Raw genomic sequence first — 12,723 nt, forward strand, 5'->3', positions numbered from 1 at the left:
ATCCCCAGAATTACTAATTTTTACAGCATGGAATGGAACCATTGTGGTTATCTAACTTCACTCCCTGTATTCAGGGAAATCTCTTGGCTTGTTACAATAGCTAGAACCAGCATCTTTAGGAAAGCTGCTTAAACCCCATGCAGAATCAAGACAAACTCCCATTATTAGAAAATTTAAAAGTTTAGTGAAACAGAGACAAACACTCTTGCTCCTCTCTTTTGGAATATCCTCACATCTTTTGCTAAGACATATAATATTGGACAGAATTCCAGCCTGCAGGGATTTTTCTCTCAAATACATAACCATACTAACTGAGTGCCATCAATAGCAGAGCGAAAACAAAACTTTTTTTTCTGAGTAACTTTACTGTTGATGACACAGATAACTTAATGCATTGGTGCTTCTCTATGCCATGTAGGCCTGGTTGGAATATTACTTCACACTTGAACAATACAAAGCATTATTTTTGATGTTATATTTCAGTCAGTGCAGCTAAAAAGCATACTTTGCAATCAGCAACAAGATCTATTCATCCTTAAACCACAGGTCAAAGTACAACAAACCAACAGGATACTGCAGTGATCCAAGTCTAAACTATGTACTAAAAAAAGTTTCCCTGTCATACTGCCTTGTGACTGCAGTAATTAAAATGTGGATAGTCAAAGTTAGCTGTTGAGTTAACCTTCCATGTGAACAGGGAGTAAAGTAAGTTCTGATCACTTCAGGAAGAGCCATATGTTTGGTGAGCTGCTCAAGTGAGAGTCACTACCCAGTGAATCATGTTAGGACTCCACCCACTATAGTCCAAACATCAAGATTTTGGACAGATCTTACAGCTGAGTTGCAGCCCGGGTCTCTTGCTTCTGTTGGGTGGAACCACACTAAAAATAAAAGCCACACCCTGCTTCAAAGCATGCAAGGAAAAAGAGCAAGTTGTTGTACAATACTTCTGAAAACAGCGGCATGTCCAACAGTTTTCACCAGCAACTTTTTAACCGTAATGATTAAAACCATGCATTTCAGATTAGTCACTAACATATGGCATATGTCCCACAGCTTCACAAAACCATATGCCAAAACACTACTTCCTCTTTGTAGCAGACATAGGTATAATGCAAAGAAACTTAAATGACTCAACTAACAAGGCAAACTTAGTGACTTTCATCCTAGTATACTGAAATAATCAGCAAATGAAACTAATTCTGGCAGCAAGGATTTTTTATTATAGCTATCAAACTGCAAATAGTAAAAAAAAAAAAAAGATTGCTATTCTCAACAATGTTGAATAATTAATCTTTTCTCCACTTTACAAGGCTTACAACCAAATGTATGGCTTATCAAAGACAAGTCACTGGACATACTGGGTAACTTTAGCACAATGTACGTTCTAAATGAGGAATTCAGTATAAATTATTTGGGCATTCACAGAGGACTTGATGAGAACCAATAATTAGTTAAATTAGTTAAACCAGAGAAGACAGGAATTAGCATGAACAAGGATAAAGAACTCATAAATAGGAACAAAGGCCATGTTGAAAAGGGAGTTTGTAGAATTCTGCTAAGTTGGTTTGGGATCAGTTCCAAATTTTTTTTCTTCTTAAGTGAGTACAACACAAAAGTTAGGAATAAGCTAATGATATCTGCTGACAAAACTGTGAGGTATTGTGGATACTGAGAATAATGCAAACAAGGAGAAAAATGGGGATGATTAAAACATCTAGATTTTTCAATTAAAAGGTGTCATAATGCCAAGTCATGCATTTAAAGTAATAATTTCCACTGCAAATTGGAGCTGAACTGCAAATGACAGCTGTGGAGAGAGACTTGACAGATTGGGGTATTCAGTCACACTAGATAACAGAAACCAAGAGACAAACAAGGAAACAACAGAAAAGTATTAATGTCTTTTTCTAGCCAATGCTTTATACACTGATATGGATACGGTGTTTATCAGCTAAAGTTCAAGAAAGAGCAACAACCTAGTGTCTGTTAAATGCACCAAATATAGCAAGGCAACATTCTTCCCCTACCCAGGGAAACATTTATAAACACAAATTTTCTTCAGTCACATGCATTTAGAATGTCAAATTTCAGTCACTTTTTAGCTTGACCAGTAAACTAACGACAGCACAGTACAGTCTGCAAGGACTCCCTTTACCTTTTATTCTAGTCCTACAGTCAAAATCAGCACTAGAATTGTTCTGTGTAACATCAGTCCTAAGTACCTTACAGCAGTCATAGGAAACTTGACTCTGGCATCCTGCCTATCCACTAGCCTCTTCTCATGAAGAATCACGTACGTGTCAGCTGCAAGACTTACAGCGCAACAGAGCACACAGGAGCTAATTACCACCAGGTCTCTGCCATTTCCATTGTTTCTGCCTTGTTCCTGCTACCCAAACCTTGATCAGTTGAGGAATACTGGAGCATGACCAGCTCCCTCCTACTATTTTAAGAAGTCATTCTTATTAAACACAGTTCACCCTGTAAGGATTGATTTTGACAAGAAATACCAACACAGAGTACCTCTATGTGCTTGTGGGTTTCATATGGACTTGCTCAAAGATGCAAATGAGCACAGTCTTGCTGCACTAGGAAGACGTCAGAACAAAGCACAATATCTGCATGCTAATTAAACTGCAAGTTGTCAGAGGTTACCATGCTCACTGAAAAGACAGTTCACACAAGCTTTCATTACTTTTTCGTGCTGCCAGGAGACGCTTCACTGAAGCTCTGTTTCTCTGTTGAGGCTGACTTAAATGACGTATCTGAGAAAAATGGTCAAAGACAGCAAGTTAGACCCATTTTATATATTCCTCCATCTTTGCTAAGCACACAGTATACCCAAAGGGAACAACCGTATCAATTGTAACAGGGAATTCTGTTCTGAATATTGTTAGGTATCTGGAGGAGAAGAGGGTCTCAAGGAGAAAAACTCCATGCCAAGGTTATGACTCAAGATCAGCTCTGACAAAGCCAGGCTACAAAAAAAGAGCTCATCATCTCTTGAGCAATCAAATACTTAAGTGCAAGGTGGTAGTAGCAGAGCCACTTAAGTAAGGTAGTTTAAAGCCTGTTATTTATCAGAAAAACATTAATATTTATTACCAAAAATTAACACATAATACATTAATGTCCAGTAAATATTGTGTTTAGAAAACTAATGGAAACAAACTGAATGTTGAGGGATTAAGAGAAAAGAAGCATCTGTACTTATTTAGAGAAGACACAAGGAAAAGGCCGAACACATGTTATAGAGGACAGAAAGGTTTTTTAATATATTAGTGAAGGCACTATTATGGCTAAATATAATATATGGTGAATACAGCAGCAAACCCAGAGAAATATCTTGACTATTTAAAGAATGATTTAAGTCAGACAAATTAAGGCTGGACTTTGTCAAAGCTATTTGGAGCAACATATCCTAAATGGAAAAAAAAAATAGCCCCATAATAAGTCCAGGAAGTCCATGATTTATAAATAATAGCAAATTAAGGCCTGAAATCCTTAGCAACATTTTTTGACTCATGAGCTTTTCCTACCAAAATTTCTATGTGACTTTGAGGTTTTAGATAGGAAATTCCATAAAGTGGAACAATTCAAATAGAACACCTTTAGAAATTCCTCTCCCTAGATTTGCAAACTCCAGAGAAGACAATGCCTTTTTCCTCAGCCTCCTAAGTGATAATGATACAGCCTAGACCTTACAATTATGCTTGCAATAGTGTCCTTCACAGGAATGGTCACTGAAATTTGTAATAAAATATTCATAATTCTAGAGTCAAAGTAAGGTTCACAGCATAGTTTACCGAGTAACAAAGGTCAGAATGGATGGTATCAGATGTAGAGTTCCTAAATGGTCAACTTCTTTCCCTCCACTCTACTTCAATTCCATGCACTTGTCACTATGCTGTCTAGCATACAGCTGAACCAGAAATTGTGGGCTCTTCTGACACCTCTGCTTTGCAGTACAGTCTTACTAGTTGGGAAGACACTTCAGTCCCTCGTGATGTATCAACATTAAGCTTCAGGTACTTGTAAGGTCTGGCAAATTCCACAATACCTCTTCTATATCAACAATCACAAACTGATCTTTTTCTTCTGAGAACTTTCTATTTTGTGCATTGCAGCTTATTAAATAGCATTATTTTTAAACACTTTACAGGTTGAATATGTTGTTTCTTCTTATGGACATTCTATCAGGGCTCCTAGCAGGGAGTGTGGAGAGTTTAACTGCAAAGGGAAGAGGTCAGGGAAAGACTGTTGTGCTTTTTTCGCCACTAGAATTGTTCTGTGCAACATCAATCCTAAGTACCTTACAGCAGTCATAAGAAACCTGACTCTGGCATCCTACCTATCCACTAGCACCTTCTCATGAAGAGAGATTCCTTCCTTTTCACTAAAATTAGAATTTAACAGCAGACATCTTGGAGAATTCCCAAAATTGGAAGAATCACTTCTAAAGTCCTTTTATTCACTTTTAAGTGAATAAAATGCTTTTTTTAAAATCAGATGTGAAACAGCAAACAGGGAACAATCTCAGGTTTTTAATGTGACCCACAGAATTTGCAATTTGTAACCTGTATGCCATCCTTGGATTTTTAGCTGGTGAATATCAGTTCACATAAATTCAGCAGCAGCACAAGGTCATGATTCAGAAGATTCCCAGTTGATGACCCTCAACTTTTAACCTCAAAAATTAAATGAAGTATAAGCTTTGCTGTGCTTTTCTTTTGCAAAGATGGAAACTCCAGTAGCAAGTCTTTGTTCAGCCACAAATCCTTTTCAGCCATCAGCCCAATTACTAGTTTAACTCTCTAAACACCTACTGTGAGGGTCTCAGTTCCATTATTCTTTATTTCCTTTCCCAAAGGATCAAACTTGCATAGCAACAATACCACAATGTAAACTCATCCGTCTCATACCCTGTCACTACCTTGTTGCTAAAGAAGGACAGATACACAGCACTACTAATAAGCCCACAGAGGCCATTCTGCAGTCCCTCCTGAAAAGCATATCATGTTCAGGATGAGAAGCCACACTTGGATTGTGCTTTAAAGATTGGGGAAAAAAAATTCAAGAAGTCTACAAAGTTTGAGTTACCTTGCATCCATTTTTTCTGATACCATTTTTCTCCTGATACCATTTTTTCCCCTGTCAAAAGGACATTCACTATACAATAAATGAGAAGAGGTAGCACTGGACAGAAGGCATTCTGGCCAATGGAATGGAACTTTTATTTCAAATACATTCTTACAGTAAAGCTGTATTTTGTTATACAAGTAGATAAGCTCAGGAGAAAAAGATTCACCTATTCCATTTTAAAATACTGGGCTCAACTAAATGTTAGGCAATTCCCATTCATTTCCTAAACCATGTTAGGGACTTTCTGGGAAATGGAAATAAAGATGTAAACCAAGTCATGTAGGTAATTAAATTACGGTCCAATGAAATTTGTAACACCACCACAAAAGAGTATCTGATCCTTCTTCAGGTTCTTTGAAGTGTAGGATGGCAAAAGGTTCTTTATAAACTCAGAAGTTTTTCATTGAGAGCAATCTGTGACTGTGTAAGGTTTGCCAGGTAGGTCACCATCAGCAGGTCCTGAGAGGAGAGAGAGAGAGAGGGGGGGAAAAAAAAAAGGTGATTAGAATATTAGTAAGAACAAAAACAGTAGCCTATCAGGAAGATGTGAATTTCTAACACCTTTAAAACAATTTGCAAACAGCTAAAGGAACTGTCATTAGTCCTGAAAATCCTACCCTGAGGAATGCTTCCCTAGGAGGAAGAATGTTTTGGTATTCCCAGGACTTGAAACATTGCTTGTGAAATTTTAACTCTGAGTTCATCCATGTTAACCAGGGAAGTCAAAGGGTATAAGCAAAATTAAAAATTACTTCCAGTCTTCCAGACTGTGGGTGAACAACAGGTTCAGAAACTTAGCTTTGTAAAAACCTGTTAGGGAGACAAGATAGCACTAAAACCTTGTTCATGCCTTAAGTGTTACCTGATGAGACTGTTACATGAGACAGAACTTCAGCTCAGGTAAACAGAGTTGACAAGTCAGCAATTATCCTTCAAATCCATACTGCATTAAGTTTGGTAATTTATATTATATTGTCCAATCACTCTAAAAGAAGAATCAATACTAGCTTTCAGATTACTTGCCCAATTCTTAAGTACTTTAAGACTCGTTCTCTCACTTTCAATTGTTTGCAAGATTATTATGGTGAGTTCCTTTATTCACACTCATCTTTTAAAATATCAAAACTAGAGAAAAGGCTATACTTGCTATTAACATGTTGATAGAAAAGATCGTTTGTTTTGACCATAGACAAACTGGGGTCTGTAAGACAAACATTCAAAATTGCTGGCAATACACTGAAAGAAATAAAGCAACAAACTTACATTGATATTGCTGTTCAACATTGTCTCAAAGTCCTCTGGTGAAATCTTTGGCACCTGATTAATAAGATCCATCAGGAATCGCCCAACAGTGTTGTCAGCAGCCACTTTGCCAGACTAGGTACAGGAGGAAAAAAGAAAACAAAAAAAACAACACTACACCATGAGCAAAACTCATGGCACAAACTCAAAAGTGTAGCACAAAAAGAGAATATACAAAAAGAAAAACAAGATACACAAGCTTCCATCAGACTTATCTGCTGGCTCATGAAAAGTTGGTCTTACCAGTACGTCCTCTGCATACTGCAGTACCATGGCCAGGGTATCCTGAATCCTGGCTGAGGCTGACCCCACCTGTTGCAAGTCACTGGACAAGCCAATCACTCGATTAGGGCTAAAACAGGTCTTCATGATAAGATCCACTGAAAGCAAAAGAAGTATCAGTGAAAAAACTGACTGCCACAGAAAACAGCTTAAACCCTTAACTGCTCTCTGGAAATTTTTGAGGATAACATCAACTTCAGCAAGTCCAATCACTATTCCCAGTAGCATGGCAACATTACCAGGATAAAAAAAAGAATTTTCACAGTGCCACAAACATTATAAAGGAGAGCAGTAGGTTTGTCCCCTGCCAGATCAAGTCCACCAAGTGGAAATGTTATCTTCATGGCACAATGAAATTAAAAAAATCACACTACGCAATTCACATTCTATTAGAGTCATCAGCATCTCCCAAAATGAATTTGGGGAACACTGAAGAAAACTCAAAGGAATCTGTCCTCTACAAAAGTAAAAAAAACAAAACAAAACAAAAAAAAACAACAGTAAACATGCTGCCATGGTTTGTAAGAAATCTAGGCTACTTTTAAGAGGCAGCAGCAACTCTAGGTATAACACCAGCCTTAAGTGTGCTAAGTTTGCATTTCTCCCCCACTGCTGCCAGACTTACACTACTACACAGAGAGTTATCTAATCCCTTTTCCTTATAGCAATCTCAGAAGTTATAAGCGACATCCAGAGAAGTCATTAAAGTCATTAGTGCCCTGATTTGTATTTGTCACCTATTAACTGTGGTGCAAACTCAGATGAAATACCTGTGATCCCCAAATATTAACAAATTAAAGATTAACATCATCTTACAACCAAGAGGAAAAAATAGTTAATAACTTTCTGAAACATGATACATCTACCATCCCTGTGAAGGGAGCCCTCAGCTTCTGCGTCCGTCTCCCCAGTTCCACAGTTACTTGTCATTTTCATTTCCTAACATTATCTTGTTAACTCACATCTCATAATTAACTTGATCACTTGTCTTTTACTGACTGATTTGCTACTATAATTTGACTCTGTTCTGCAATCATTTTGCATGCTCAAGACATCAACACCATACACCCAAAAGATTGCTCCACCTTCGTCAATCTTCACAATCTTGTGTGATGGTACCCCTGCAAAAACAACTTTAACAACAGCATGAAGAAACAGGGTCTTTGCTATTTTGGGCAGTAGAGCACAAGTAGGAACATCTGTGTGCATGAATATGCAGCAATCCTTATATGTAGCCCTCAGCCATAAAACCTAGAACTGCAGATCCCTCTGCTCCCCCCAACCCACCAGAAAACAAGCACCAACAATTCTGGTTAGGACCATAATAGGAAGAAAACATTCACCTCCTATCCGCTCTGTATCATAGTAAACGTACTTCACTGTTAGAGGTGTGAACATCACACCCATAGTTTTACCAGGAACCCCCATTGGAGCACTAGAAAAAAGAACAAAAAACACCAAGTTTTCAGCAATGACATACTAAAGGAAGCATGACTGAGGACAGGAAATGTGCACTGGCATGTTATTAACTAGCCTGACATTTGTCAGCATGAGCGCATGAAGAGTTAAATACTGTCTAGTTGCTTCTAAAGATGACAAAAATTTAAGTACAAAGCACTCTTAGCACCTTTGTTATTTCTATGATCTGTGATTTCTATCTGAAGTTCATTTATGCTTTCAGTATGTAAGATGTCATGGAACAGCTTCTTTTTTTGGAGATGCACGGTCAGGAAGCAGTATGATTTTTGCTACAAAGAAAGGCCAGGGCTCTTCTGGAAAGAGGAGAGATCTTCACTCAGTATGAGGAAGAATAGTGAGGTAGAATAGTTACATTTCTCAGTATTTAACCTCCATTACCAATGGATAAAAATGGAAGAGGATAAAGGCCAGAAAGACTGATCAAGAAGATGCTGTTTTGATTATGCTTTAGTCACACTGATTCTCTGAATTGTATAACTAAAATGCCCAGCAATAAAGTTCAGTGAACAAAGTCTACCATTCAGACAATAGGAGGGAAGTTAGTGACATTAATGCTAGCTATATAAATCCTGTGAAATGTCACAAAGATGTTCAAAACACTCTCAAGTTAAGTGACAACTCCCCTCTCCTCCTCCAATGAGGAACCAACTTATGAAAGGTTAGGTCTTTCAGCTTGTGTATGACAGTCAAGACATTCCAGTGGGAAGAAAACCATGATCCCTGGCTCACAACTCTATTTTAGCTACTGCACATTATTATCTCAGTGGGACACTGTAGCCCATTGCACTTCTCGTTATCCTGATGTGGTCCCTCTTAGTAACCCAAATACACCCTTCCCAAAAATGCAGCTTCCCAAAATACCTGACATAAGCTTTAATGCTCATGCGTCCATTCTGGAGACTTGTGTCCACAGTGAGGTGGATTGGATTGTGCGCTTCCCGGCTGTAATACTCGTGGATCAGGACTGAGTGCTCAGTGATGTCATGACCCGTTGCATACCTTCAGAAACACAAAGGTAAGGAGCCGTTCTTCCAACACTCATGTGGCCAAGGTTGTTATTGTGGATATTTAACAAGTTTGTATCCTAAAACACTGAGCTGCAGAAGCATACTAAATACAGTGTTTCAACCAGGTAATTTGTAGCTTTATGGCCAGCTGTTCCAGAATTGTGGGAACCACAGTCTGAGCACAGGCATACCTGAAACCTGCACAGGGCCAACGTTTTAGCATCAGTCACACAGAATCAGTACGGTTGCTGTCAGACACCCAAGATTCAAGCATCTCTCACTATGCTCTAGACCAATGCCTTATTTCAATGTAATTCAAAGCATGCTAACTGAATCCAGCAATAAGCAACCAAGTAGATCTTCCACAAATGAAACATCTTAGTACTGGAGACAAGACTTATTAATCTAGATCCTTTAGCTGCTCTGCAGTTAGCCTCCTATATGCATAGGAAAATTGTCGTTACCACTGTACTTCACTGTGCCATTAAAAGGTTGTTGAGGAAACTGAGTGCTGTGCTTGCAGAATTTTGCTCCATAGGAATAGAACTATGCTGTTTTCCAGGATCAGAGAAGACATGGACAGACTAAGGAAACTATCTACTCCATCCACACACCCAGAGGCCCAGACAGAGATTCTGTCCCCGTAACACCCTACTGATTCTTGTTTGGTATTCCTAACACAAGTATTTCCACCTTTTCTCAGCAGAGAACTTCTCCATGCTCAAGCTGAAATCACAGATTCCTCCTGAGGTCTTAGGTACTTGAAACTATTCTTGTGTTCTCCCTTCTTTCTAACCAGTTATCTTCCATGGCACAGGCTGTATTACAGGTGACTAAGTAGTTCTTCTAACAAATCCATGCAAGAATTCTCTAACTCATCACTCTTCTGTGATACCTTTTCTAGATCTAAACAAAAATAAGCACTGTAAGTCTCTTGTACTGTTTCTTCCTATTAAGAATTACAGCAGTTTTACAACTGACTTTGTATAATGGAGCTGCAGAATCTTACTGTTGCAAGCATTAGGACTGCTGTGTCTTAACCTGTGACAAGAAGAACTAGGCATTTCAAGCAGTTTAACAGACCTACACAACTGCTTGCATGTTCTTGCCCAAGGAGAACTTACCAGCCCAAGATGAGCTCACTAGGAGACACCTTCTTGTGCAGCTCATACATGTTTTTGGCAAATTCCATATCGACTGCCACCTGCAAAACGCGACAGAAGAGCCAGGTGTTACAAGAACACTTAAGCTGTAGCAAGGGACAAGAGAGGGAACCCCCCAGCGCTGCCATCAGCGGGAGCTCAGGAGGCGCAAGCGCACCCCGCCGAAGCCAGCGGGCCGGGCCCGCCCCCGGGTACCTCATCCTCGGACTCGTTGTGCGGGACAGAGAAGCAGTTGGTGACCTCCACCGAGTGCTTGTCCACGGTCCCTGCGGGGAGGGCAGCGCGGTTAGCGGGGCGCCGCGGCGGGCCGGGCGGCTGCCCACCGCCGGGGCCGCGGCGGGGCAGGCGGGCGGCTCTTACCCAGCAGCGTCCCGATGACCCGCGCCGCGCCCTCGTTGCGCCGCTCGAAGCTGTCCACGATGGAGGCGAGCACGACCGGGTGCAGCCGCACCACGCGGCCGCCGGGGAAGGGGCCCGAGAGCGCGGCGGACAAGGGCGCGGCGGGCGGCGGCGCCGGCGCGGCGGGAGGCGCCGGCGCGGCGGGCGGCGGCGCGCCTGCGGCCGGGGTGGCGGGCGCCGCCGTGGGGCTCGGCGCCGGCACGGCCGCAGGCGGAACCGGAGCCGCGGTAGGAGCTGTCGCCGCCATTTTGCCAAGAGAGAAGGGGAGGGCGGGCTGCGCCACTAATAATTGGCTAATCTGAACGCCTGTCACGCAGTGCTACCTCCCATTGGGGAATGGGGTGCCCGGTAAGTCCCGCCTCACATCTGCTAACCAATCCGGAAAAGCCATGAGGGAAGGCACTCCCTGATTGGAGGGAAAGCGCACCGTCTTTAGCGCACTCTTTCGGGACCAGCAAGTTTTTCGATTGGACCCTCAGTGCCTGTCAGCTCTCTCATTGGCTGGTGCGGCTCCCAGCTGCTGTCTGTCAGCGCATGGGGGCCAGTCTATTGGTTGCGGCCCTTCTGTTGCCGCCCCCCCGGTTATTAGGCACGGGCGGGGTTTGTGCTTGTCTGTGCAGCGCCGAGCACCTGGCTGGTCCTGCGCAGTGCTATGGCTTTCCTGAGCGTGGCCTGGCAGTTCCTCGGGGCTGTAGAGCCCTGCTGTGGGCTAGCAGCAGGCCAGGGTCCTCCAGGCCTTAGTGCCTTGGTGGTCCCAGTGCTGTTGCTGGGCCTGAGGGCCTGTCCTGGCCGGGCACCCTGGCCACCTCCCTGCAGGAGCAGGCCCTTCTCTGCTGTGTGCCTCAGGCACCTGTCCAGGCACGCTTCAGATCTGTCTCACTGTTGGCTGCAGATGGCCGCTGAGGTGTTTGGGTGGTGGCACTGTGAGTGGTGGCCCAGCCCATGGTGGCAGAGCTGTTACTGCTGCCTTGACCTGCTCACAGCAAGGGTAGAGCCTGGCAGCGCCTCTTCTGCTATGTCCTGTGGTGCAGAGGCTGTGCTACAGCTGTGCAAGATGTGGTAAGCATGGCAGCTTGTGGGCCTGAAGTGTGGGGACAGCGTGGCACCATGCTGTGGAGGTTATCTGGTAATGCTGTATGCCAGCACTATGCAGTGGTGGCAGTACTGGCCCCATGAGGCATGGGAGTGCTGTTATCCCTGTTTCTAGATCTTCCCTACCAATGAGGCACAAAGTGGTTACCAAGTATCATGTAGAGAGTGAAATTGAATGTTGGTCACCTGTATTCAAGGCTTAATGCTTATCCAACAAATTGATTTTATGGATGTATATTTACCTGTTTACTTGTGCTCCATATGTTCACTCACAGATAACAAACCGATGGGTAGGTGTGGTTATAAGACAAACTATGTGTGCTCTTGATGACTGGTAAGGATACTGGATTCTTGTGGCACTTCCTTTTCCCTCTCTTGGCCTTCTGCTTGCAGCCATTATCTCAAAAGTTGCAGCAACATAATAACAGATTTATCTCTGTCTTAGTCAAAAACTTTTTCCTCACAAATATTAGTTTGACAGACTTCAAGGGAGAATTTCAGGTATTTTTGAAGTGTTTGGTTTTTTTTTGTTCTTTAGCTGCTCTTTTACCCCAAGTAAACTGGTCGTATATTAAAAAAACAAAACAAAAAAACAACAACAAAAACCCACTGAATCATCCAGGAGTCTTACATCCTGATAAAATGTTTAGACCAGTGAAACTATGCCAGGCAGAAATTATGCAAGTTCTCTGGAGCCACTTTGTCAATCAGGTGACTGCTTGAGTAATTGAGAATATTTCAAGGTAGTTGTTTTCCAGGTGTAACAGAGAAAAGTGCTGTGCTGGTTACTACATAAAGTGCAATTGTCTTTACTCTTATACAGATCTACTTTGGGCTACTGAGATGCTGTTTCC

The 12,723-nt window shown here is 41.9% G+C and overlaps 1 protein-coding gene across 1 annotated transcript; it reads right to left on the bottom strand.

Annotated features, from left to right (window-relative positions):
- Positions 1–5,184: 5,184 nt before the first annotated feature.
- Positions 5,185–11,024, bottom strand: EIF3F (eukaryotic translation initiation factor 3 subunit F). Its single transcript, XM_067299941.1, has 8 exons — positions 10,739–11,024; positions 10,574–10,644; positions 10,340–10,419; positions 9,070–9,207; positions 8,073–8,164; positions 6,691–6,827; positions 6,409–6,522; positions 5,185–5,604 (listed from the first exon to the last, which is right to left on the bottom strand). Exons 1-8 carry the CDS (start codon positions 11,022–11,024, stop codon positions 5,527–5,529), a joined length of 996 nt encoding a protein of 331 aa, XP_067156042.1. The 3' UTR covers positions 5,185–5,526.
- Positions 11,025–12,723: the final 1,699 nt, after the last annotated feature.

This window comes from Apteryx mantelli, chromosome 7, assembly GCF_036417845.1.
Source record: "Apteryx mantelli isolate bAptMan1 chromosome 7, bAptMan1.hap1, whole genome shotgun sequence".
In the NCBI taxonomy this organism is placed as follows: Eukaryota; Metazoa; Chordata; class Aves; order Apterygiformes; family Apterygidae; genus Apteryx; species Apteryx mantelli.